The following is a 26,896-nucleotide window of genomic DNA, read 5'->3' as shown; positions in this document are numbered from 1 at the left end:
AGGCTGCTCTGGGCTGCAGGAGGTGGCCGACTCCTCTCCTCCTGTGCCTCAGGGGTCTTCCCTGAGGAGGGAGAGCAGACAGGCAGGTTCTGGGAAGAATCCGACCAGGACTCCTGTGGGATGCTCAGGACCTGGGTCTGGGAGTTTGTGGTGCAGCGCTTTCAGGGTGCAGCAAGGGCAGGAGTCCAGCTCTGTTTGTTCCCTGAAGAGGAGGCTGCAGTTACCGAGAGGAATCCTGCCCTGCATGGGGGAGGGTATTTTCTGCCATAGCTGGGCTCTTGCCTCTCATTACAGCATGAGTATAGACGCACTCATAAGGCCAGCTTCCGCCTGGGCATCACGCCCTCCATCACTCATCTCTTACTCAGGCCTGACTCAGGCGCGGAGATGTGTCCGGGTGAACTGCTGTGCCGGTGCACACGCTCGCCTTCTCCGTCTGACATCCAACACACCGGGGCATACACGGTCCCCCTGGGTCCTTCCCACCCTGTCCCTGGCTCCCTATAGAAGCCCTCAGTCTCACGCTCAGATCCCGTCGGAGAAGAGGGCTTGGCGGTACCTTTTCAGTGGGATCTGAGTGTGAATGACAGTTGCACTTGACCGCTCAGCTTGCCCTTCCCCTGCGTAGAGTTTTTTTGTTATAATCAGATAGGCGGCCTCTTTGAGAAAAGAGACCCGTAGATTACTCGTCTTTAGGTTTCGGACACCTAGCTTTGTTCTTGTCACATGTTTATTAAATGGATGAACTGCGGGTGAACAGACATTTCCTCAACTTGTTTCATTACAGATACGACCCCTGTGTGTCCCGTTATTATCAGATGCAGGGCCTACGGCCTTGTAGTTCACTGTTATATCCCCAGTGCCTGCCAACACACTGCCTGACACATAGTAGGTGCTCGTAATTCACGTTATCCCAAGCGGACAGGGACGTGGCAAGGTGGGGAGCAAGCCGCGTGCATGGCCCGGAAGTGTGATGCCATCATCTGATGCCTCTCTCTTTGTCTCTTGGACCAGGAATGTTGAAAACCCCCAGCCCTAGCCGAGACCCAGGTGAATTCCCCCGTCTGCCCGACCCCAATGTGGTATTTCCGCCGACCCCAAGGCGCTGGAACTCACAGCAGGACTCTACCCTGGAGAGACCCAAGACCCTGGAGTTTCTGCCTCGGCCGCGTCCTTCCGCCAACCGGCAACGGCTGGACCCTTGGTGGTTTGTGTCCCCCAGCCACGCCCGTAGCGCCTCCCCGGCCAACAGCTCCAGCACGGAGACGCCCAGCAACCTGGACTCCTGCTTGGCTAGCAGCAGCAGCACCGTGGAGGAGCGGGCCGGGCTGCCGGCCCTGCTCCCGTTCCAGGCGGGGCCGCTGCCGCCGGCCGAGCGGACGCTTCTGGACCTGGACGCAGAGGGCCAGAGTCAGGACAGCACCGTGCCGCTGTGCAGAGCCGAACTGAACACACACAGGCCTGCCCCTTACGAGATCCAGCAAGAGTTCTGGTCTTAGCACGGAAAGGGTTGGGGGCGGGCAAGGGGGAAGCAGGAGGAGATGGGGGGAACTGGCTGGCACAGCCCTTTCTCAGAATTGGACCCCCTGAGCTCCCGCCCTACTTCTTGCACTGATAATGCACTTTGAAGATGGAAGGGATGGAAGCAGGGCCCCTTCAGAGGACTTCTTGTCCCGCAGGGCCCTTCTCCCCAGGTCCACTGGAGGGGCTGTGGCCATCAGCTCTGGCTGTGTAGGGGAGGGAGGGGTGCGTGCATGTCCCCCCCCCCCCCCACAGTCTTCCTCGCCTCCGGGGTGGCCCTGCAGAGTCACTCAGCCGAATCTCTCTGCTGCTCCCTCTCCTCAGCCGCCCGGCTGTGCCCTCCTGGGGTCCCTGTGTTAGCCCTGAGTTCAGCCTTCCCAAACACCAGTACTGGATGTTCTGTGATTGATTTTGCTCCTCTTCCACGTTCTTCCCCGACACTCACGAATCAGAATCTCTTCTGGTGTGAAATGTGAGCTTTTCTGTGTCCTAAGCCCTTTGGTGCCGGCTGGAGGACAGAAGGCAAAGTGCCCCAGCGTCAGGCACAGGAATTGGTGGAGCTAGCACCCCCGATTGCACTTCCAGGCACCCCACTTATTTATTTGAGCCTCCCAGTGGTGGGGACCTGCCTCTGTGAGAACCAGGGAGGGGAGGGAGTTAGCAAATACCGTCGAGGTGCGGTAAAGAGGGTAACAGAGTCTGTCTGTCCTCGTACCTTTTGTAAACACTCAAAGAAGGGCAGAAACCAGCACGTGTTGACAGCATCCATCTCCTACCTGGGGTCCAAACGTGGTCAGACCAGGTTCTGATGCAAACACACTCTCATCCCAGGAAGAGTTTCCAGGGAGACTCACTCACTGGTGACAGTTCAGCAACCAGAGACAGAGTTCTTGTGTTTGTCCATTTTGTCATCTGATCTGTATGTGTTCTTCCCTTCCCTTGATCTTGCCTTCAGTCCGCAGAATTAGTGGACTTCAGGTTATGTGTCTGGTGGGGAGATGTCTCTGCACTGCACCAGAATAGCATATGGGGGCGGGTCCTGGACACTGGGAGCTGGAACTGTGGGATTCCTTCTCGCCTGTCATCACTCTGTGGTGCCCTGGAAGTAGAACGGAGTGCTTAGTAGTTCCTTGCGTGAATGGCTGTGGTGCGTGAGGATGTCTGTAAGGTGCTCAGTGAGCCCCTGATGTACAGTAACCTTCAGGTCCCGAGCGCTGGAGGCTGGCCAGGGCCTCTTGTCTCTGTGCACAGCCCCTCGTGCTGGGCTCTGAACCATGAGCTGGGTAGGAAGAACAACAGAGGCCAACCCCGACTCTTCTGGAATTTGTTTCCTTAACTTGAATGTTGAACTTCTTCTGGAGCTTTCTCACGTGCATCTCCACCATTCCTCTTACCCTGAGGCTCCTGTGGCAAGTATGAGCAGTTGTCTTGCATGGGGATAACACCTTGACAGGAGCAGGGCCCTTAGGTCACACTCCTCCCCCCTCAAGACTCTCTCGGCACCACTCCACCGTCTTTTATCCTGGACTGTTTCTTGGCAGGTGTTGGAGGCCCACGTGCAGGTTCCTCGCGTTTGCTGCCTGGATGCCAGGACAGGATAGCAGCGATGCAGGCATGAGTCATGAGTTTGGTCCCTGCTTGCTCTGTAACTGGGATAGAAGTCCTGTCCTGGGGATGACAAAAGGAGAGACCTTGGTTTTCAAGCTGTTCCTTGTTTTACGAGCCCACTGGCAGGCACTTTGGTTCAAGGGCTGCACCTCGTCTTGGGTGGGAAGGCACTGTTGGTTTCATCACCTAGGGTTCTGTTTTCACATCTCATCTCTCTTGTCTGTTTGTTCAGGGAAGACCATATGTAAGAGACTATTTTTGCCTCCGTCCCCTGCTCCTCGGCTAGGGAAGGAGGAGGCTGAACCCTGTCAGTAGTTCCAGCCAACCACATGACTCCTCTTCATTCTTGATGGGGAGAGGGACACAGATGGCCTGTTCTGTGCCCTTTCCCAGGACTCTCCATGGCCCCAGGCCCTAAGCCACTAGCACATCTCTAAACACTTGGTCCCCCTAAATGGCCCCCCCTAAATGGTCGGTGCAGCCTACAGTGTTGTCCAGACCATGCTGGCTCTGGACAGTGCTCTGTGGAATGAGGCAGGGAGTCTTCCTTTGCTCATTTTCTGCTTTTTGTCATTTTGTTGAATTGTAGCTGTCTGTCTTGGAAGTGGTAGTGTAACTGGTGTGGAGTAAACTCGTGATGGCTGGTTGCCGCTGAGTGAGAGGTTGAACCCGGTTCTTCCTCATCCATCCAGGGGAAGACAAGGGGAGGCTGCAGGAATTATACCTGCAAGAGGCAGAGCAGGGTTATTCTGAAGACACTTCTGTGGGCCTCCACGAAGATGGAGAACGTACTATCTCTCAGCTCCTACAAACCGAGTCTCCGAGGGGCCCCTGCCTGCCACGCTCACTGTCTCTGTGGGGCAAGGCTTGAGTGGGATAAGGATTCTATATATGAGGGTGAGTCAAAAATTACCCTCAGTCCAGTTATAGTAAAACTTCTGTAAATTCTACAGCCAGAGTCTGGGTAATTTTTGACTCACCCTCGTAGTAACAGGTTTAGGTTGCTTTCTATCCAGTCACCTTCCCTTGTCTCCATGGTCATAGGCAGGGGCCGGCCTGGGAGCGGGGGATCAAACCCCTGCAGTGGCAGCAGCTGGCCCCCCCTTTCCTCAGACACTTTCCCACAGCTCTTGGCAGGTGCTCCTACATGGAAGATGGTGACGGGAAACAGATGCTGCCCGCTGCCCCTTCCCCTCGGCTCCTTCAGTTCCTTCCACTGATTCTGCACAGGACTGTCCTCTGTTCTTGGGGATCTAGGCCACTGCCAGGGGCTGTGAAGATGTCCCAGTTATTTTCGCATGTTACGTCTGAGAGCCTTTGAAGGATGCTCTTAGCGTCACATCTCTTGGTATCGGAGGTCTGGCAGTGATTGATGAGGAGGAGGAGGATGGTACCTTGCATTTGGATGACTCAGAATGGTGCTAACCTTTCCTCCCAACCTTTACATGTTTTGCCTTCTACATTCATTATACTTGTTGGTAGAAAAGCAGAAGTGCTTAAAGAAGAAGTTTCAAGTGAAGAGAAGTTAAAAAGCTGCTTGGACTGATTGCTGAGTCGGGCACCAGGCTCTGAGACCTGCACACGTTGGCTCTGTTCTCCAATCTGCTTTTGCTGTCTGACCTAGGGCTTGTCTCTTAGCCCCTCTCAAATTTCCTTCCTGTAAGAGCAACCATCACCTGCCTCTCCCACAAGGGCAAGAGACTGTGTATCAGAGCAGGTCTGTGAAGCCTGCGGCTCCCTGCCAGCCAGTAGGACAAACTGCTGAAGCTGACGGTGCAGTTCTCCCTGCCTTTGCCTCTAGGGACTTGCCTGCTTCCTCTGGCTTCTGGAAGAGGAATGGTTTGGAGTTGGCTTAGCATGACTAATGGAGACCGTGGTCAGGCACATGCTCTCCTACTGCATTTAGGTAGCACCTGGTGTTTACAAGCATCCCCTTAATGCCCCCACTTAGTTTGTCAGGCTGATTGTCCCTACCATTAGTGTCTTGCAGAGAAGGAAATGGGAGATGGGGAGCCAGAGGCAGCATCCGAATGATGATTTGGGGTCACTCGTTTCTTAGAGCTGTTCCCAGAGTCTGATGTGTTCAGAGGCAGGAATCAGGCCGGTCCCTGAAAGAATCTTTGGGAAAGGGTCTGCTGGCCCTTGGGACGTGTGTCGTGGTGTGGGCTTCCTCACAAGGCCCCTTTGCCCTCAGACCACAGTTGCTCAGGGACACAACAAGACACCCCAAGGGCATCTAGGCCTGATGTGGCGTCAGCACTCTTGCTCCACAGCCCCCTCCCCCTGCCTCCTGAGCATGCCTGACTCTGCAAGCTCGCTTAAGCGCAGAGCATCGGGTACTGAAGACTGGGTGGCTCTGAGTGGTACCCTGCAGGGCTGAGATGGCTGTGGCAGAAATGACTGTGAGTGCAGAACCTTGACCTTTCATGCATGTGTTTCATTTAGCCTGTGCCTTGACTCAGATCTGTGAGGGCCCCCTCCTTGGGCAGGTCAGAAACACTGTTGTCTCTTCAAGAATTTTGAGGAAGGAGCAGGTGCTGCTGCTTCTGTGGTGCCAGGCTTTTCCTGAGGACTCTGCCAGGGACTGTAGACCGGGGGCCGGGGAGAGCAGCCCACAGCGCCTTGTAAGTGAACATGGCAGGAGTGGCAGGAATTTGGTGGTCGGCGCTACCCACCTGCTAGTTGTGTGATGTCGCAAACGTCTCTTCCCACTCTGGACCTCTGAGCCCAGCTGTGAACCAAGGATGCTGCTACCTTCCCCACCTGATGCATGAAGGCTTTCTAGCTTGAAAATCTGTGGTCCTGGGGCCCCTGGTCCAACACTGATGAGCCTTCCCTTGCTAGGTTGCTTCCTTTTGTGGAGAACAGTGTGTGTGTGTGTGTGTGTGTGTGTGTGTGTGTGTGTGTGTGTGTGTGTGTGTGTGTGTGTGTGTAGTTGGAGGTCAAAAACAGTCAAATATTGGCAGTTTCATGTCGTTTGACCGACTAGACCACCTGCCTTTCTCCTTGGCTTCAGGCCTGAGAAGACTTCTTGTCAAGCCACAGCTGTTGTGAGGAACACATTCCCAAATGTCTCTCTTTGTTCAGACAGATCATTGTTTTCTTAGATCAGGAATTCAAATGAGTAAAAGTCCACATCAGAAGGGGAAACCCACAGCTACTTCCAGGGAGGCTTCAGTCCCTGGCTTTGCCCTGACCTTGCCACCTGGGCACCTGCCACTGCAGGCACTGGCGCTGGAAGGGCAGGAGGCAGAAACTGGAGTCCTGGATGATTAAGGCTAATTAACAGGGCTTAGGTGTCTAATTAGCCTGACCTGGCCCTGGGCTTCTGGTTGGCTGGAGGGGCCAGGTGAAGCTCTAATTCACTTTGATTATTTTCCATTTGTTCTCATGCACTATTGACAGGGCTTCGCCCATCCTTTGTCCATTTCAGGGTCTTCAGGCACCTTGGCCTCCCTAGGCTGCTCAGGGAGCCCTGATCTGTTTTCCTGAAGGCTGGGCTGCTCCTTGTTCTGGAGCCGGTAGGACTGGTCCTTCTTGATTCTTACTGGCTGTGGTTCCCTGCATCCCCTGCCCATGGCCTTGCTTTGGCTCTTTTGCTCACGACCACAGCTAGAAATAGAGAAGAGCCTCTGGGCCCAGCCGCTTAGCAGAGCCATGAGCTTTTCTGCTCCTCTCTTGGAAACAGACTTGCCTTTCCCCCAGCCCAATCTCCCTCCTGACTGGTCTGACCCACCCTCCCTGCAAACACCCACAACCTAGTTTTATTAGCCTGATTGGCAACTAGTCAGATATCTCAGGACAGAACACCAGAGTATATAATTCCAGAGGTTCAGAGGCAGACCTTTTCTGCTGGGATGTGTGAGGTGGACATCCCAGAAATCTGAACCCAGAGGTCAGATTGATTTATCAAGAGGGGTCCTGGTGAGTGATGGCCCCCTGGATATGGTGACCTTGCTCTGCACTTCCTGAAGTCCAAGAGCAAGTTTCGTAAGTAACATGTTGCCCATGTTTCTGAAAGCCTTCACACCCAGGTACTTGCTTTGACAGACCCCAACTTTATTTAAAATTGTGATATTGTGTTCATGAATTTCTCAATTTTAATTTTAAAAAATATTGCATTGAAATATGATTTATCCGCATAACTGAGGTTTTGTTTTGTTTTGGTGACCCCTTAAATTTTATATCACAGGTGAGTGCCTCCACTTACCCTCGTCTCAGCCCTGCCTGCCCCTCACCTGAACAAGCTCAGACAGAACTGTGAGGTAGACTTAGGTCTTCTCTGCTTGCCTTTCCCTTCAGGTCTTGAGTCGGGTGGTAGCTCTCTGGAAGTGTTTGTGTTTGAATAGGAACATGTTGACTTAACAGCAGTGAAACAGCTAGGGCAGTTGTCAGCCTTGGACCTGTGACTGGGGTGACTTTTCCTGGATGGCCCCCAGCTTCCTTTCAGCCTCTCTGAAACCCTGAGGCCACTGAGAGGTGTGTATGTGTTTCAAGGGAAAGGGAAGGGATTACAGTGGAGAGGACTCTCTAGAGTCTCATCTGAAACCTCTTTGGGACATCTTTGAATTTGCAGAGAAGTGAATAAACCATTCTCTCTCCCAGTTCCAGAAAGGACAGCAGTGGACAGGGGCGTTTCTACTCCCTTGCCTGCCTAGCACTGTGCCTGGCCCACAGTGACCTTCGTGATGTCAGCTGTCACGTCACCTCCCGCAGTATCCTTTTCGCCACCATTATTATTCTCTGTCTTCTTTACTTTACTCTCATCATTTGTCTTTCCTTCCAGTTCCAGAAGCCATGCTGGCTATGGCTCTTTTCTTTGTCACTGTCAGAATGGGACACGGGTTTATCCTGGCCTGAGTATGGAAACTAACAAGAAATTACCTGAAACCATTATGTTTCTTCTAGGTGAGAGGTGCTGTCCTAAAGGTTTATATTCTTTTCTCTTTTTTGGGGGGGTGGGGTGGGTAGGGGGCATTACCTCCATCTAAGGATGTGGAAACTGAGGCTCAGATGGTTATGTAACATGCCCAAGGTCTCACAGGTAGGGAACAGTGTTGCTGATCTGCTTGGCTCCAAAGACATCTCTTGTTTTCCTCTGAGCACATTTTAGGCCACTGTTTAGAAGCCCTGAGATAAAAATCCGCCTAGCCCAAGTCTGCGGAGGCTCTGAGATGGTTCTTTGTCCAAGGAGGAGTTGTTCTGTGGCCAACGTATCATCTGCCTTCACGACTGGAGACGCCCAGCGGGACGTGCAGCCTCGCCGGAGTGCAGCCAACCTCCGCTCTGCTCCTGCCGCTCCCTCTGCATCATTTCCTCCCCACGATTGTTCAGGGACCTGTTCCACCAGGGGGTTGAATGTGTCGATCCTATAGCTCTTCTCCCAGGACCGCTGAAGGCCTGTGGGCCTCTCGCCCGTTTCCACCGCACAGTTGCCCCATTTCTGCCCTTTACCACAGCTTCAACCCACGTCCCTGCTGGCCTCCCGAGTTTGAAGGCCTTATTGCAGCTCCTCTTGGGAACTTGAAATCAGGCGTTTGTCCTTTTATTGTATCGAGCCACGTGCCCTTGGTACCCAGTTGTAGCAAAGAAGGGGAGTGCTGAACTTAACTTTCGCCTCTGACCTTCCTCATTACCCATGCTAAACACACGTGCTCACACACACTCACACGCATGCTCACACACTCACACGCGGATTCGTCTGAGACTATCTTCTAGAGGGTTAAGGGAAGGAGCTGGAGATGGGTTTTGTTTCATTCACAGAAAACCTTTCTTTGGGATTTTCCTCCCCCTTAGAGCCTTCGGGTCTAGGTAAAGTGGAAGTTCACATACATGTTGGTTTTGTTCCTCAGTATATAGCTCCTAGTTTTCATCCCCTAGGCCTTCCTGGCTCCAGTGTCTTGTCCATGTGTGCTGACCCTGCGTCCTTGCATTCCCATTTTGCTTTGGGATTTAAGTTATTGTAATTTGTCAACAATATTTAAAAGTAGAAAAGTCCTGAAGGAAACTTACCAGGTTCTTTTCTTTGGCTTTTCTTTTTTTTTTTTTTTTCAAGGTACTGTAAATTGTTAACTAGGGATGCCAAGCAGGCTTGGTTCAATGGCTAAACCTCTTATCGTATTACAGTGTAATGCTGATCTCAGCCTGGTCTCACCACCAGAGCACACACAGACTTGAATAAAACTGTTACAACAATGACTTCTGCTTTGCCATGGTGCTTTGTAAACTTGTCCTTTCCTCTCCTTTCTTTGTAATTATAGAAGATGCCCAAGTAACTGGCTGTTTCTCGAGAATTTCCATATGTAGGGATAAAATACCTGGAGAGAGGGGCAGATATGGTGCAGGAAAGAGGAGGTGGGTGAGGAACCTCCCTGAAGGTCCTAGAGCCCACACCTGGACCACGGTGGCCTTTCTGAAGCATAGCGCTGACTGGTGCCTTCCCCAGGCGGTTCAGTCTCTTTGCACAACTGACTTTTGTCCAGGTTGTGGATTTTGGCTTTCAGAACTCCTAGAAAGCTTGTGCTGTCTCTCACCACCTATCGGTGTCCACCCTGACATTCCTGGTGAAGCTGTGAATCTGGCTAAGAGAACAAACACCAACGGAGTTGTACCCTTGTGGACAAGACTTGCCAGCTGTGAGTCATGGGTTCCTTGTGGGCTTGATACTCTTAATGGCACTTGCCAGCTGTGTGACCTTGGGCAAGCCACTTAATCTCTCTGGGTCTCTTCTGGAGCAGGGTGATCACAGAGCAGCCTTTGTGCTCTCACTTTCCATGATTGTGTACTGGGTGGGGATGAGGGTGAAAATAGACAGAAGAATCTTGTTTGAGGCCATTCTTCAACACTTCCACTGTTTCATCATTCGGCTGCATGTGGAAAAGTGACTTCTGAACTTCTATATTGACCCACTCATGCTTTAATGCCGCAGCCTTCACTCACTCCATCCCTCTTGGCCCCTTCCTCTGCCACCCACGGAGGGCATCTGTGGGGTGGGTGCTGGGTGCTTGGACTGTGAGGAGAAAGATGACCTTGTGCAGAACTTCAAAGTAGGTTTGACCAGGACCACATAACCTTTGTCAGGCTGACTGGGCAAAGATGAAAAATTGACCCAACTCCTTGCTTGAGAAGATGCCTCGAGAGGCATATGTATGTAAATTGCTTCATGTTTCTGCAATGCAGTTTGACCATGTGGCATTAATTCTGTAACATGGACCCAGAAATTTCATTTAGTAATAACAACTGGCTGCAACGTGCCAGGCCTTGCACTGAGACTTGACTTGCATTATCTCATTCACAACATCTCAACATCCTAAAAGTAGATCCCATTATCCTCTCCATTTTACACTGAAGAAAATGGAGACTGGAGTCAAGTAACAGGTCCAAGGCCACAGAACTATCAAACAGTGCAGCTGGGATTTGTCTGATTCTAGCCTCTGCACCCATATCAAAGAATGAGTCAGATGCAGACAAAGTCTTGTTTACAAGCCATCTCAACATTATTTACAGGAGGGTTCTAGTGACTACAAATGACCTGAACAAGATTTTTGGGGTCTACCTCTACCCTCTTCCGCCGTCAACATGGAATCTAAGAACATGAGAGCATGTTTCTAATTACAAATTAGAAACAGTCTAAATGCCTGGCCACAGGGGGTTGCTTAAACTTTGCATCTTTGCGAGGCATTTATTGAATATCTTCTACGTGCCAGGTGCCAGCTGGATACTGGAGATTTACAACTTGTTCAAATACAGCCCAGTTTTCCAAGACTTTATGGTCTGCTGGAAGAGTTTGAAATATACAGAAACCTGTTTAATGCGGTCAGTGCTATGATGACACTACAGGAGCACTGTGGATCGATGTTAGCCTGAGCTGGGGCTTCACAGACCTCAAGGAGGCAGGGACACCTGAGTCGAGTCTTAAGGGATGGAGGAGCACAAGGCGCAAAGGCATGAGATGGCTTCCTCTCAGAGCAAGCAGCACACACCTGTCTCTTTCTTGTGTGAAAGTGGCCCCAGCGATACCTCCCCCTAAGTTCCTATCTCTGATTTTATGATTCAACGATATGTGAGGTTACGTAGCCATTAAAATTAGATCGTTCAAGAATAATTAAATAGGGAAGTGTTTAAAAGTTAAAAGGCAGGGTACCAAAAACTTCAAAAATAACTTGACCCCAATAATATACAGAAAATATACTTTCTCGCCTATCTTTTAAAAATATATATCTTTTAAAAATATCTTTTAAAAATATACCCACTAGATAGGCATAAGAAAAGATGGAAAGATAGTTACTGATATCTTTATGAAGAGGTATTATGGATAATCTAAAAATGTTCTTTACTTTCAGAACTTTTAAGAGTTTTTTTCCCCAATGAATATATGTTACTTTTACAGTCAGCAAAATAATGGTGAATACAGTAGTTTGGGGGTACTTCTTCATGATCCTGGGTTTCTCTGCAGATGTTCCAGCAGTCACTTGCTTTGAGGCTGCCCCCCTGCCCCAAGTAATACAGAAGGTAACCGCAGAAGCCCTGATCTTGGAAGGTAGAATTGGGGCCAGGGCCAGCTTCCTGGTCCTAATGGACTCTCTTCCTCATCCGTTTCCTCATCTCTTCCTCTCAACTGGAATGGTGAGCCACCTGCAGAATGCAAGCAGAACCTGGTGAGAATACATGAACAGAGAAAGTTCTGAGAGAGAAGGTACATGGAGGTCTCCTAGAGCGCATGGCTGGTTAGGAATGTCAGGTCCTGGATGGGCCTGCAATGGGCTCTTAGGTTTGCAACACATGGACATACCCCTCCATGAAAGGAACTGGGTTGGGCCAAGGTACACCACACCCTGTTTACTTGACTATGGAATGTGCTTCGTTCAAGGATGTGCTAATCCTCTGAGGCATCCGGTCCCCACCCAATCCAGTCCAACCAGCTGGAGTTGGAGAACATGTTTTGGCCTAGGGGTGTGGGGTGGGGGTGTGGTAAAGGGTGAGCATCTGCCCTGTCCCTCCTCTCAGACAGACGCTGGTCACACGGCAACTGCCCAGTCAGGAGGGCCTCCTGTGCAGTCTCAATGGCGGGCCCTGGAGACTTCCTTATGATCAGAGGAAAAGGGGGAGGGTTGGGACAGAAGATCAGCCCTAATGAATATGTTCACGGAATACGGGTCTGATCACGTTACACACTAACTTCTGTAGGAGATCCACATTCTTTAGCATGGCCCTGAGTGCCCTTCACAATCTGGTCCTAACCTACCTTCCCAAACTCCTACCACACTTTCCCTGCCGCCAGCCCTTCCCCACACCTAAGACTGTACCCTTCTCTGTTTTCTGTAAGGCTTGTTCTTCCGGGAACAGAGGCCACCTGCTTGAGGAGCGTTCTCTTCTTCATGAGCTTGAAACCGCATAACTCAGATGGGACTTGAACCCATGTGCTGGGACTGGAACCCAGCTGAAACCCAGATCGGGACTTGAACCCACGGTCATCTGCGATCACACACCTGGTCTCAGGACTTAACAAAGCTCAGGTTATTTATGTCTCATTGCAGAAAGAATTCCGTGAGATACAGAGTGGTAAGTAAGCAGTGAATTTCTTTAGAGAGAGACGTTCCGTAGACAGAATACAGTCTGTCTCGAAAGGCGAGAGCAGCTGCACGCTATGGAGTCATCTCAGAAAGAGCGGCCAAGGGAGAAGCACACTCCACAGACAGAGTGTGGGCCATCCCATAAGGTGAGAGGCCCTGACATATGGGGTGGTTTTGTGGCCAAAATCTTGACTCTCTGTGCACCAATGCCAAACAGAAATATGGATCTGGAGCTATGGAGGGGAAAGAAAGAGTGGCTTTATTTCTTTTCCAGGCAAAGGGGGATCACGGTAGGCTAGCACTTCAAGAACTGTGCCCCCTTTTCTGGGGAATAGGGAGAGGTTACACAGTTAGGGGTAGTGGTTAGAGGTATGGGATAAGGATCAGGGCAGTAACAGCCTTGCATTCTTCTTTCTTCTGCAAAGTTTCAAAAGGGTGGGGTTGCTGACAGGATTAGGGTGTGTGCAGAGTCTCAGGTGGTCGGGTCTCCTAATCTTGATGAACGTCTCTGGTCCCTTTAATTGTGCCTCAGGTGGTTTCGTGGCTTCTCCTCCCTTGATTAGCCACTGTGTGAATCTGCCCTTTGGAACTCAGGGAAGGTCATGGAGGCTGGAGTCTTGCCTACAAGAAACGGGGGACAAAAAGCCCTCCATGCCCAGGAGCCCCACAGGGCCCTGCTTGGCATCAGTTAGATTTTATGGGCTAGGTAATTTCGTAGGCTAACGAGTGGGAGGGTTATTCCCGGTATTTTGGAGAAAAGGTGGAGATTTCTGGGAACTAGGCCACTGCCCACTTTTTGGCCCTTTATGGTTGGCCTCAGAAATGTCATGGTGCCTGAGGCTGTGTCATTTAGCATATGCTGATATGTCGTAATGAGTGTCTAATGAGGCTCAAGGTCTACTGGAAGTCAAGTCTTCCGCCATCTTGGACCTAGTTGGTTCTAACCGCTTTTTGTCATGTCCTCAGGCTATGTCATTCTTTTAAAGGTTGTGTCCTGTTCCCTCCTGTTTCAAGCAGACTGTCTGCTATCTACCCAGGTCTCGAAGCTGACTGTAACTTAAGTTGTTGACAAATTAAGTGGTCAAATTGGGATTGGGAAGGGGGAAGGCAAGGGATACTTGGGCCAGAGAACGAGAAGAAAGGAAGAGAGGCTGAATTCTGCCCCCTAGAAGCTCACAGTCTCCCTGTTGAGGCCAAATACACCAGGATGCATTGAAGAAGCTTAGAATGGGAGTGAAACCTAGTGGGGCCCTGTGGGGCTTCTGGGCTTGGAGGCCTTTTTGTCCTCCATTTCTTGTAGGCAAGACTCCAGCCTCCATGACCGTCCCTGAGTTCCAAAGGGCAAATTCAAAACTAATCAAGGGAGGAACAGCCAAGAAACCACCTGAGGCAAGATTAAAGGGACCAGAGAAGCTCATCGAGATTAGGAAATTGACCACCTGAGACCCTGCACACACTCTAATCCTGTCAGCAACCCCACCCTTGAACGATTGCTATAAAAGCCCTCATCATATCCTCCCAGGTTGGGACACATGGTTTTTCAAGGCAGCAGCCCACTGTGTCCCCCTTTGCCTGGCAAAGCAGTAAAGCTCTCCTTTTCTACTTCACCCAGAACTCTGTCTCTGAGATTCAATTTGGCACTGGTGACAGAGAGGCTGAGCTTTTGGCATCAGGACTCCTGCAGATAAAGGCAGTCCAGTCCTGAGGGCCATGGCTAGTGAGGGGCAGGGGTAGTTAAAGAAGCACTGACTCCCATCTTGTTCTGTGCTTTACCCAACCTGAAAAGAAAAGTATCATCCCTCTGATAAATACTTATTGAGGGCCTGCTTGGGTCTGGGATGCAGGATGACTGGCAAATTCCATTTCTCTTAGGGGTCAGGCAGGTCAATGAATGATGCATTCTTATGACAAAAACATGCAGGTGGGGGTGGGGTGGGGAACTGTGGTAAATGAGGGGCAAGCCCCATCTAAGGCAGCCACTTAAAAAAAGAACATGTAAACATGCCCCTCTGCGTTTTAAGCCTCTTGAGAGTGAATGACTCCTTCCTTTTGGGAGTTTACCATCTAGTGGCAAAAATCAGGTATGGTACAGAAAATTGAAGCACTATGAAAATATACTGTTTCTTTCTGTGTGTGTGTGTGTGTGTGTGTGTGTGTGTGTGTGTGTATGGAGAAGTAGAGGGAGCAGGGAGAGAGACATGGGGTGGAAGGAGGGAGAGGGAGGCGGGGAGAGAGGAGAGGTGGGAAGTGATGTCTAAATTGAGACCTGAAAGATGAGTAAGGCTGAAATCGTCACTGGGCGGTGAAGGTCAGGAGATTCCAAGGTTGCAAGCAGCCCATGTCCTCTGCCAGATTGCTTACCTTGCATTCCTCGCCTTATGGGGTACTTTGTTCTTGTGCCTTTTCTTTATCATTGTTTTAAGGTTAGGTGGCAAGTGGGAGAGAAAATGAAAAGATGCATTTTAGCCTGGGCGGGGGTGGAGTGGGTGCTTCCAGCTGGGTTGCACCTGTGCTATTTAGCCTGCCCTGGAGTGAGGGATAATGTTCTCTAAGGAGACTTTCTGTTAGGGAATCTGGAAGGGAGGTGGGCAATGGGAATAACATGGGATGAGGGGTTGAGGAGATGGGTTCTGGGCCTCTTATCCTTGAGCCCATCTCTGAGCAAACGATACTAATGACAGAATATAACGGCCCCTCCCTGCTTCCTCCCACAGCCCACAGAGCGATGGTTTTCAGAGTGTGGTCCACAGATGCCCGGGGGGTCCTGCGAGATCAAAACTATTTTTCCAGTAGTATTAAACAGTTGTTTGCCTTTTTGCTGTGTTGAGATCTGCACCAGAGGTGCAAATATAATGATGGGTAAAACTCCTGGCACCTTAGCACCTGCCAGGGCAGTGACACCCAACAGGACAGAACTCCCTGTATCCTTTACCACCAAGCACGTGCAGTAACGGAGGTGCCAGTTCCACTGAAGAACATCCTTGGTAAAACAGTAAACATTACTAATTTAGTGACATCTTGAGTCATGAGGTCGTCTTGTTAAGGCTCTGTGTGATGAAATGTGAAGTTCACATAAAGCACATCTGCTGCCTAATAGAGGTTGTCTCGAGGAAAGCACACATGTGATTGAGTTGCTAACTGAACTGGCTGCTTTATTTTTTATAGGACACCATTTTTCCTCAAGGGAATGACTGTCAAGCCAACTACGTTTATTCAGGCTTGAATATTTGGCTGATATTTTCTTGAAAATGAATGAAGTGAGACTGTGACTTCAAGGAAAACAACTGATGGTATTTGTTTTCAGTGATAAAATTTGAGCTTTCAAGTAAAAATTAGGATTTTGGAAAACTTGAGTCTGTCATGTGCTTGACAGCCAGCTGATACTTAAAAGATTTTTCTGATGAGATTGGTAGCAATATTAATGGGTGTGATGTTTTTATGTCATATAATGAAATGTGTCAACATCTAGAAGTTCTGCATAACTCAGTGAATCAATATTTTCCATGTTACAATGAATGATGTTACAAAATCAAGCATTTAAAAATCCACTCAAAGCCCAAGGTAGACCAATGGATTCTAATACGGCATAGTATAAAAGTTCATGGATATGACTTCATATTCTACATTCCAACTAATCTTTAAGAAACTATCACTTGTTGAGTTTTGGTATAGTATCAAATAGCCACAATTATCTGAAAAGCCTGTCAAAATATGCCTCTCTTTTCCAACCACATATCTGTGTGAGGACAGATTTTCTTCATATGTTTCAACCAAAACAAGATGCTGAAACAGACTGAAGGCAGAAGCAGATATGAGAGTCTGGCTGCCTTTTATTAAGCCAGACATTAGAGACGTGAAAAAAATTTAAAATAATGACTCTTTTCATAGAATTTTTAAAAAATATAGTTATTTTTCATGAAGATGCCTTATTTATATTTAAAATTTAATGAGTTTATTAGTTATTTTTAAATGAATCAATAAATATAAAAAATTTCTTGGTTTTATTTTCAAATACAGTAGATACAAAGCTCACATATACACAGGCACTCTGGGGGCTTCAATCATTTTTAAAAGTCCTGGTGGATTTGAGTGACCACCAGATGGCGCTGATGAAAATAAAGAACAGATTTTGTGTGTGTGTGTGTGGAGAGAGAGAGAGAGAGGAGAGGGAGAGGGAGAGAGGGAGAGGGAGGGAGGGAGGGAGAGAGAGAATAAAAGTGGGATTTGCAGTAGTGAGTTTTATGGTATGAGATTTCCTAATAGCAATGATATTTGTAGACTCCGGAGGAAGAAAGTGACAGGTCCAGGACTTGATCAGTGGGTTTTCACAATATAAATTAAATAGGCAGATTTATGCCAAATAATATGTTGGACTTTTTTTTTTTTTTCTTCCTTTAACAAAAGCCAAGCACATTCCTTGGAGAAGCTCCCTGCAGCCTTGGAAACTAAGCAGATTAAACTGAAAGAGCTCAGTCTTCTCCATTTTGTGCTGTTAATAAGATAACATTAATCTCTGGGGTTTAAGAGTGAAATGTAGGCAGATTCATTCCAGTAAGGAGTGCATTGTAGTAACCTCACAGCCGACAGCTCCCTCCCACAGATCTTTGGCAGCCCTGAGTGGGGGAGGAGGTGATTGGGGTGGGAGTTGTTGGGGTGGGAGTAGAGAGAAGGTCACCTTTGAGAGAGTTAGCTGGCCTCTGGATGAAAAAACAGTATAAATGTCTGGGCTTTGTGTGAGGAACTGTAAATGGGCGTTGGGAAAACTTGAAGCCAAATTTATTTTTCCTTCAAGGGCAGTCTGAAATAGCTGACGAGGGACAGAATTCTCTTCCAGAGGTGAAGTGCTTATTGGCAGTGCTCTTTTAAGGGTCACCAAGAAAATGAACTAGAGTCTGAACTGGAGGCTGGAGCTCTGAATGGGTTTACGAACTGCTAAAGAAAGGGATGCAGTGTGGTATCACCCATCTCTCCTCTCTAGACTGGGGGTTTATGTGTGCCCTCCTCTGATATGGGCTTGGCCAAAAAGTCTGTTCTGGTTTTTCCATAACATCATATGGAAAAATCTGAAAGAGCTTTTTGGCCAACCCAATACTTATTCATTCATTCACTCATTCGTAAACATCGTTTAGAACCTACCATCCACATGCTAGGCCCTCTGCAAGGTGCTGGGTCTACATGGGTCTGAAATAGATGTGGTTCCTACCCTCAGGTGGACTGATTTGAAAAAAACCAAGTAAATACTGAAGAAACCTAGACATCTTCATGCCACCATGCAGCATAGTCTTTGTAAAATATTTCAAAATCCATGACATGTATTCTCTAGTAAAACCATCAGTGCAACTGGCGAAGTTGAGTGGAAGATTTTCCACATAAAGATGAAGGTGGGCCTGACACTGCAAGAGGCTCAGAAATAGTAGGAAGGGATGCTGGTTAATCTTGGCTGCTGTTTCTCCTTTTCTCTTTCCCTTCCTTCCTGTCCTTCTTCTTCCCACAAATATTTATTGAGCATCTACTAAGCAATAGGTGCTGAGGCAACAAAGCTGAACAAGACATACTTGGTCTCCAACCTGGTGGAGCATACATGTATATAAGCAACCACAAAGGACTTCCCTGGTGGTCCAGTGGTTGAGAATCCGCCTTCCAATGCAGGGGATGTGGGTTTGATCCCTGGTTGGGGAACTAAGATCCCACATGCTGCAGGGCAAGTAAGTCTGCGTGCTCTGTGTGCCAGAACTAGAGAGAAGCCTGCGTGCCACATCTAAGACCTGACATGGTCAAATAAATGAATATAAAAAAAAAAACTGCAAAAACATATTGACAGATTGTGGTTAGTGATGTGGAGGACAATAGGGTAGGAACCAACTTGAGATAAAGATGGTCAGGGAAGGCGTCTCTGAAGAAATGAATTTAAGACGAGATTTCTCAACCTCAGCACCACTGACATTTTAGGCCAGACATTTCTTTTTGCTGGTGACTGTCCTGCACGTGGTAGAATGTTTGGCAGCATCCCTGGCCTCTGCCCCCTAGATGCCAGTAGCAGCACCCTCCACCCCCATTTGTAAGAACCAAAAAGAAAAAGAAAAAAAAAAAAAGACTCCAGTGTCAAATGTCCCTTGGGACCAAAAGTGTTCCTGATTGAGAACCACTGATTTAAGCTGAGATCCGAAAGATGAGGAGCCTCTCAAGAGAGGATTGCACTGGGGGTCTCTGAGGCTATAGTAAAGAGTTTGGATTTTATTCTAAGTAGAAAGAAATCATTGGGATTGCCATATATACATTACTAATAAGAAAAAATATCAAATTGTACACTTTAAACATATGCAGTTTATTGTATGTCAATTATATCTCAATGAAAGTCCTTTAAAAAAGAGAAATATTTCAGAATTAAAAAAAAAAGAAATCATTGTTTTCACCCAATCATGGGTGACATCATCTGCTTTGAACTTTGCAAACCCCTTCACGCTGTGGAGTGGGGGATGGATTACCTAGAGTAACAGAGAAAGTCACAGCTGTCAGTGGAGGCTGTTGCAGTTGTCAGCCTAACACTCAGGAAAGCCTGGACTGGGGCTGTGGCACCAGAGGTGAAGAAAAGAACACCCAGGTCTTGCTGATGGATTTGATGTGGAGATTGCATCCCTAAGCGTACCCCACGGGCCTCCTTTGCTCCCTGGTGAAGTGGCAGCATTTGCTGGGGCAGGAGGGGGTGGGGGGTTGGAGGGGATGTCAAACTTCGAGCCTGATCCAATAGCTGCTGGTTTGTTGCTCTCACAAGAATATGTAGTTGGCGTTAACATTTGGTTGGGATGATCTCTGGAAGTGTGTGTGCTGGGCTCAGGGTTCTCTGGACCTTGTGATTCTGGCTGATGGAGAGCATCTCTTAGCCTCTCAAGATTTCCGCTCAAAAACCTGGAAAGGCGGAAAAAGCAGAGCTGATTAATGAATGGAGGCTAATTGAGGCTGGATGCTCAAGTCTCACTTTCAAAGCCAGTGATGATGCAAAATCCACTCGGCATTCTCAACTCAGTCCAGGAATCTTGTTCCTTAATGGGGAAAAAAATGGAAGCACAGTGACCTGGCAGTTGGAGCTGGGAGTAAGCAAAGCTACTGTTCATGGCAATAAATCACAGCTGACCGTGGGCCTCTTGTCTAAAGTCAGAGAGTGATGGGCAGGCATTAGGGGAACAGGGGAGTGAGGCTGTTTGGTGAAAAGCATTGTGTTACCAGGGACATGGGAGAACAGCAGGAACAAACTAACAAAATATTAGGGCCCAAGGAAGGCCTGTTTGTTAGTTTGTTTTTAATTGCATAGAACACGGTTGCCAGAGTTTTAAATTGTAGTGCTCTAGGCACGTAATTAAGCGAGAGGGCTTAGTTGGCACCAACTGGGATTCCAGGTTGTTGATGCAGCTTACGATCTTCTGATATTAAAATTTCAGGGGCTGAGTGTGTGTATGTGTCCCTCTCCTATTTGTATGTTTTTCCTCTGGGCCTCCAAGCTCTATGTAAAAGTGAACAGCCCCCTTCACGTGTTTTGTTTTGGCACCTGGATGAAAACCCCATGTAGGTCTCAGTCTGTCCTGCACCGATAACGTTCAGTTGAAACGGCTTCTGGATGGGAAACAAAGATGGATCATCTCAGCCCAGCCGTGACATCCCAGTCACCGCAAATGCCCCCATGCAGTTTCTTCTTCTGATTATCATCATAGCATTTTAGAGCTGAATATAAACTTGGTAATTCCCTTCTCACTTTGTATCTAAGGAATCTGAGGGCTGGAGTTCTGAACTGACGTCTGAAGGTAGCTCCGCTGATGGGTGGTATCGGGAAATGCCCGGGACTGGAACCTGGTCCCAGAGTCCTCTCTGGTATAACCCTGGGGCCCCTCCCATAGCTCTAGGCTGTCTTTTCTCCACTCTCCCTGCCCCACCCCAGCCTCCTTCAGCATGAACTCCTACCCTCTTGAAATACTGCTGTTCTCTCAGTCTTTTGGCCAGAAGTATGGCAGCCCTGCTGCGGATGTTTCATGGAGAGAGAAGAGGAAGGTCATGGCCCAGGTAACTGAAATGTTTCATGAAATGGTAGATGATAGTTCATTTTCAAGTCACGAGGGAACCATTTCACCTTGGCAAAGGCAACTTACTTAGTGGACCGTAATGGCCTAGAAGAGTTCCTGCCCCTCCCCAAAGTGAGCAATTTCCTCCGTTCAGCTCTGCCCGCACAGGCCCATTGCACATAAAGACACTGCGTGTTTACCTGGCAATTATCTGGAGTGGGAACCAGCCCTTTCAAGAGGTTCTCTTTGATTCTTCCTTAGCAATACCCTCAGAGGTGTGGGGGGTGGGGGCAGATGGAGGGCCTCTGCCGAGAAGATGAAAAGGAAGGCACACAGAAGGTCCTGAGAGTGACCAGAAGTTAGGATGGGGTCTCTGGGCCTCCCGGCCACCCCTCTTTCATGCTACCTATTTGGACCTTGCTGCTGTCACAGTAGACAGAGGATTTGAAAGAGTCCCAGTTTCCCCTTCCCCGGGTCAGTGAAGGAGGAGCTTCTCAGATGCTCCTTGTTAGGGGTGGATAAAGGAGAAATAGCAAAGTGTCTTTGGAATTGAAAAGCATTTTTGTTTGTTTACGGTGACCATGTCCCAGATGTTTGAGATGCCCTGATTTCAAATATTCTGTCTTTATAAGTTCATGTACTTACCAAAATTTACATTCTGGTTTTTGATCCTGAAAATAGAGACATTACACTTATTTGGAAGTGGAATTCCTCACCCCTTCGCGGTATCTGACTTTGAACCTCATGAAGAACAGAATCCACTCCCCTAAGCCCCTCCGGTAACCACACCAGCTAATTATCTAGGGAGCCTGTGATGGGGCCGAGTAAGGTGGAGTGTGTATGTGAGCCTGGGTTTGGGAATCAGTTCTGGGTTCAAAGCCCAGCTTTCAGCATCATAATTGACAATACTTTTCTAATGCTGTTTCAGAGCATTAGCCTCCAGGTTATCCCTCTAATCCTTGGTGCCTGCCTCAGGACCTTTGCACGTGTGCTTTCCTTTCTCTAGAATGCTCTTCCCCCAGAGATCCACATGCCTACACCCCTGCCTCCTTCAAGCCTTTGCTCGATGTGATCGGGCGGAGGCCTTTCATGGCCACTCTAAAATTGCAGTCCTCCACGCCCTCACTCCATCTCCTTCCTTGCTTTTTTTCTCCACGGCACTTATCGCCCTCTGGCATATCGTACAATTGACCTGTATTTCTTATTTATTGTCTGTCTTCCCCAACTATAATGGAAGCTCCATGAGGGCAGGGATTTTCATCAGCTTTGTTTACTGCTCCAAACTCAGTGTCTAGAACAGTGTCTGGCTGTTGGTAGGAGCTTAACAAATACAAATGGATACATAAATTTGAGCAAGTCATTTACCTTTCTGAGCCTATGTCCTCCCTCTCTTAAAGGATGGTATGAGAATTAAGTAAGAAAACTCCTGGAGATAAAAATAATAGCCAACATATATTTCATGCTTGCTTATTCGGTGCCAGTTTTCAAATGTGTTAAGTGCTTAATGGGGATTATTTTGTTTCATCCTCCCCCAAATCCAGTGAGGTATTCTTTTTATCTTCATTTTACCGAAGAGGAACCTGAGGCTTAGAGAAGTTGAGTCACCTATCCAGGGTCACACACAAGTCAGGCCCATATTTGTTTGAGCCCAGAGCCAGCACCCTTAACCTTGACAGCAGCTTGCACAGGGCCTGGTACGTAGCCGTGGCTCGGCCAGTGCTAATTCCCTTTTCTAAGTCACACAGCGTAAGACCCTTGTGGCCCATCCGCCCTCTCTTCTGTTGTGAACCTGTCTCTCTCACTGAGACCTGACATCTTGGAAGCATTCCCCTGTCCTCGGGAGGCAGCGTGGTGTATGTAGCAATGAGATGGTAGGTTTGTTCGTTGGGGGACCTAGGTTCTGGCCCCTCCACCGCCACTAACTTTCTGTGTGATCTTGGGCAATCGCTTCCCCTCCCTGGGCCCCAGGTTCTACTGGTTTGATGAGCCCTGTGGTCTCTCCCAGCCCTAACAGCCCTCAGGATGGTGGGAGGACACCACCCAGTTGTGTGATGCGTGAATCATGACGGAAGATCCTGCCCCCAGGCTGTGGACTTAACCCCACTGTCCTCAATAATACAGTCTATCCTGTTTCTCGACAATTGCTGGTCTTTCCCCTCCCACACCTCTAGAGCTTGAATTTCTGGCTGCTGGACTTGAGGGGGAGGATGGAGGAAGCAATATATCTAGTGATTTTCTACGCCCTTCTCTAGAGGTGAGACCAAGAGAAAGAAAAGGAAGGCTGGAGAGCCCTTCCCACCCATAGTCACTGCCTGGGACAGAGTCACTGCAGGATACGGACTTCCCTTGGGGGCTCGCAGAGGAGAAATGCCCAGCCTCTGGAAGCTCTGCAGAAGGGCTTGGGGACTGCTTATAAAAGCACATCTGGGGGCTTCCTAGGTGGTGCAGTGGTTAAGAGTCCGCCTGACAATGCAGAGGTCACGGGTTCGATCCCAGCTCCAGGAAGATCCCGCGTGCCGCGGAGCAACTAAGCCCGTGTGCCAAAAAAAAAAAAAAAAAAAAGCACATCTGCCCAACAGCCCCTTTCCAATTCCCCACCACACCTCTTGCCAAAAGAGCCACAAGCATCCCCTTATTTGCCAACCCTAAACTTGTCTCACTTTAGCTCCAAGTTCTAAACTGGAATTTGGGGGCCTCCTTGTGAAACGGAGGTGAGACTGAGGTTGATTAAGCTGAGAGAGTCAATAGCTTGGGTTGTTTTCCTCAATGAATCATTCACTTACTCATTCGTCCACTCATTCAACATTCATTTCCTAGATTCTTTGCAAGGAATTCAAAGAGGAAACTAGTCAAGTCCTGGCAAACTTAAATTGGGTAATTGGTCATTTGAGCAGAGTTAATAAAGAGAGTTTTCAAAGGTAGATACAGTGTAGGAAAACAAGGGGTAGTATAGTACCCTGGAGCTAGTGATATCAGGAGGATGTTATCAACCCTGGGCTGAAGGGGTAAAAGGAGAGAATATTCCCAGAATCCAGAAGGAGAGAGCCACGTGGAGAGGGCCACCTGGCAGGAGATGTGTGTGACCTTAGGTTGAAGGACTCATCTCGCTGGTGAAATGAAAACCTTGACCTCCTTCACGTCCCTCCGTCGGCTGAACTCTGTTGATGTAGTTGGTATGAGTCAGCTTCTTGGAGTTCGCAGCAGGGCAGAGAAGAGCAGAGTGCGGATCTGGAGGGACAACAAGATCCCTAGCACAGAAATCAGACACAGCATCTGTCCTCAAGGAGCTTGTATACCAGAAGGGGAGACAGGAGTGCAAAAGTCCGTTACAGGGCACAGATGCTTTAACAAAGATGAGAACAAAGGACAAGAGGGGCTCACGGATTAGGAAAGGAAATCTGCCAGAAGGGGTGTTAATGTGCGTGAAGGCTGGGGGAGGTGGTTAGCTCCTGGGAAGGGTTTGCAGACAAGCTGTTTCTCAAATGACAGTCAGGCTTCTTGGAGGAAGTAATGTTTTGAACTGAGACTGAAATATGAATAAGAATTAGGCAAGAGAAGAAAAAAAAAAGGAAAGGAGTCCGGGCAGAGTGAAAACGTGTGTAAAAGCTGGAGGTTGAAGGAGTGTGTAGACCGCTCTGGGAAACTGTCAGTAATGTAATATGATAGTGTAATGTAATAAAGTAATGTGACTGAATGGTGTGGAGGGGAAAGGGTGAGAGATGAAGCTGAATAGCGAAGGGCCCAGAGCATGAAGGAGTCTTTGGCCAAACTAAGACATTTGGAATTTTGTCTAAGGCCAGTGGTAAATCCCTAAAACATCTTAATCAGGGGAGTGATATCATTGTACTTCCATTTTAGAAAATCACTTAGGTTGAAGTGGAGAGAGTGGGTTAAAGGCAGGGAGATTGGAAAGAGGTTGTTTGCAGTAATCTAAGTGAGAGATGACAGTGGCCTAAAGTCAACTGGTAGAAGAGGTGATGAAGAGAAGTATTAAGAAGGTAAAACTTGCTGGGATTTGGGGATCGAATGTAGGAGTGAGGGAGAGTTTAGTCTGGGGAGATGGTGATACAGTTCACTGAGATAAGGAACTTTAGAGAAGGAAGTGTGTGTGTGTGTGTGTGTGTGTGTGTGTGTGTGTGTGTGTGTCGGGGAAGATAGTGTGGAGAAGATGGAGGGAATTGATAAATCATCCAGTTTGGGGCATGTTGAGGTGATGGCACCCGTAGGATGGCCAAATAGAACTTGGTGCTGAGACTGGAAAGAAGGGGGCAGGGCACAACCATTAAAAGAATGACACAATGATTAAGAAGAACAGGATACGACAAAAACTGGTTAGAACCTATTGGCCCAAGGTGGTAGAAGACTTGACTTCCAGTAGACCTTGAGCCTCATTATACGCTCATTGTAACAAATCAGTGCGCTAAATGACATATCCACCAGCGCCATGACAGTTCTGAGGCCAACCATAAAAGGCCAAAAGGTGGGTGGTGCCCCAATTCCTGGAGATCCCCACCCCTTCTCCACAATAGTTAGAATATTCCTCCCACTCATTAGCCTATGAAATTACTAAACCTATAAAAACCAACCACCCCCACACTTCCACTGCTCTCACATTCCCAGGTGACCCCATGCCCTGGGGCTGCTGCTCTTGCCTTCTGAGACAACCCACACTTTGTCTATGGTGTGTGTCTCTCCCTAAATAAACCCGCTTTCACCTTACTATAGCTCGCTCTTGAATTCTTCCTTGCTTGAAGCCAAGGACAGCCCATCCCAGGGACTCACTTGAGACCTGGGACATGACCATCCTCTTGTGCCCCATTTTTTTCCTACAACAGTGCTTTTTTTTTTTTCATATCTTTATGGGAGTATAATTGCTTTACACTGTTGTGCCAGTTTCTGCTGTATACAACAGTGCTTTGAATGAGTTGTCCAGAGAGGTCTTGCTGGAAGCTATGGATCTGAGAACCATAAGGTGCAAAAGATGACTGCAGCAATGGAGCGCCTGGAGATCACCACGCAAAGAGCTTAGGGTTAGGAGCAAAGAACACCAACAAACGCTGACTTTTTAGGGGATGATAGAGGTGGAAGAACTCATAAAGGAGATGAAGAAGGAGACCCAGGAGAGAGTGGAGTCATAGAAGCCAAAGAGAATACTGAGTTCTAAGAGGAGGCAAGAGAAGTAACCGTGTTGAACATTACGGAGAGGTCCCGGGTACAGGAGTTAACTAACAGTGTGATTATTCTTTCTCCTTCTGAGTCTTTTAATCAGATAGACAAGAAATAGTTCCTGAGCACCTACAGTATGGTTGCTATGGGCTGAATTGTGTCCCCCCCAAAGAAATGTTAGAGCCCTAACCCCTAGTACCAGAATGTGACTGTATTTGGAGATAGGGACTTTATGGGGGTAAGTAAGGTAAAACGAGATCGTATGGGTGGGTTCTAACACAATAGGACTTATGTCCTTATAAGAAGAGGAGATGAAGACTCAGGCACAAAGAGAAGACCATGTGAAGACAACGAGGAGATGGCCATTTACAAGCCAGAGAGAGAGGCCTCTAGAAGAAACCAACCCTGCCTACGTCTTTACCTCCAACATCTAACTTCCAGAACTGTAAGAAAATAGATTTCTGTTGTTTAAGCCATCCAGTCTGTAGCAGCCCTGAGCAAATTAAGACAATGCTTTACATGGGGCTTCAAAAAAACAAACAGCAAGGGCTAAGGCTCTCAAAGAACTTAGAACTCTTTTAGGAAGAGAAGAAGCACATAGATTAGCAACTAGCCCTTCTAGCCAGTATGACTCAGGTTTGGGTAAATTAGGCTGGTAATGAACTCTTTTGGAGGTTAGAGAAGCAAGCTTTTGCTCTGGGCAAGGAGAATCTAGGGGAGGTTTAAAGGAGGAGGTGGGGGACTTCCCTGGCAGTCCAGGGGTTAAGGCTCTGCGCTCCCAATGTAGGGGGCATGGGTTCAATCCCTGGTCAGGGAAACTAAGATCCTGCATGCTGAACGGTGTGGCCAAAAAAAAAAAAAAATAAAATAAATAAGGGAGGAGGTAGTATCGAGCTCAGCCTTGAAGTATGTACAGGGTTGGGGTTGGCAGGGAGAAAGCGAAGGGAGGCTCCCGTCGGGGGACAAGGCTAGCAAAAG

The 26,896-nt window shown here is 48.4% G+C and overlaps 1 protein-coding gene across 10 annotated transcripts in view; it reads left to right on the top strand.

Moving 5' to 3' along the window:
• MAP3K9 (mitogen-activated protein kinase kinase kinase 9) overlaps nt 1-9,318 on the top strand; it is an 83,492-nt gene extending 74,174 nt beyond the window's left edge. For 7 of the 10 annotated variants that reach the window (XM_057730617.1, XM_057730618.1, XM_057730612.1 and 4 more), the window contains one exon: nt 1,015-9,318. In XM_057730617.1, coding sequence (XP_057586600.1) covers nt 1,015-1,499 — 485 coding nt within the window. In that variant the 3' untranslated portion in view covers nt 1,500-9,318. The remainder of the gene's footprint in view (nt 1-1,014) is intronic. The other 3 variants (XR_009053092.1, XR_009053091.1, XR_009053090.1) reach the window with 3 other exon arrangements.
• Nucleotides 9,319-26,896: the final 17,578 nt, after the last annotated feature.

Source organism: Hippopotamus amphibius, chromosome 4 (assembly GCF_030028045.1).
Source record: "Hippopotamus amphibius kiboko isolate mHipAmp2 chromosome 4, mHipAmp2.hap2, whole genome shotgun sequence".
In the NCBI taxonomy this organism is placed as follows: domain Eukaryota; kingdom Metazoa; phylum Chordata; class Mammalia; order Artiodactyla; family Hippopotamidae; genus Hippopotamus; species Hippopotamus amphibius.
The sequence above is the reverse complement of the archived record's forward strand: the minus strand, read 5'-3'. Positions and strand labels throughout refer to the sequence as shown.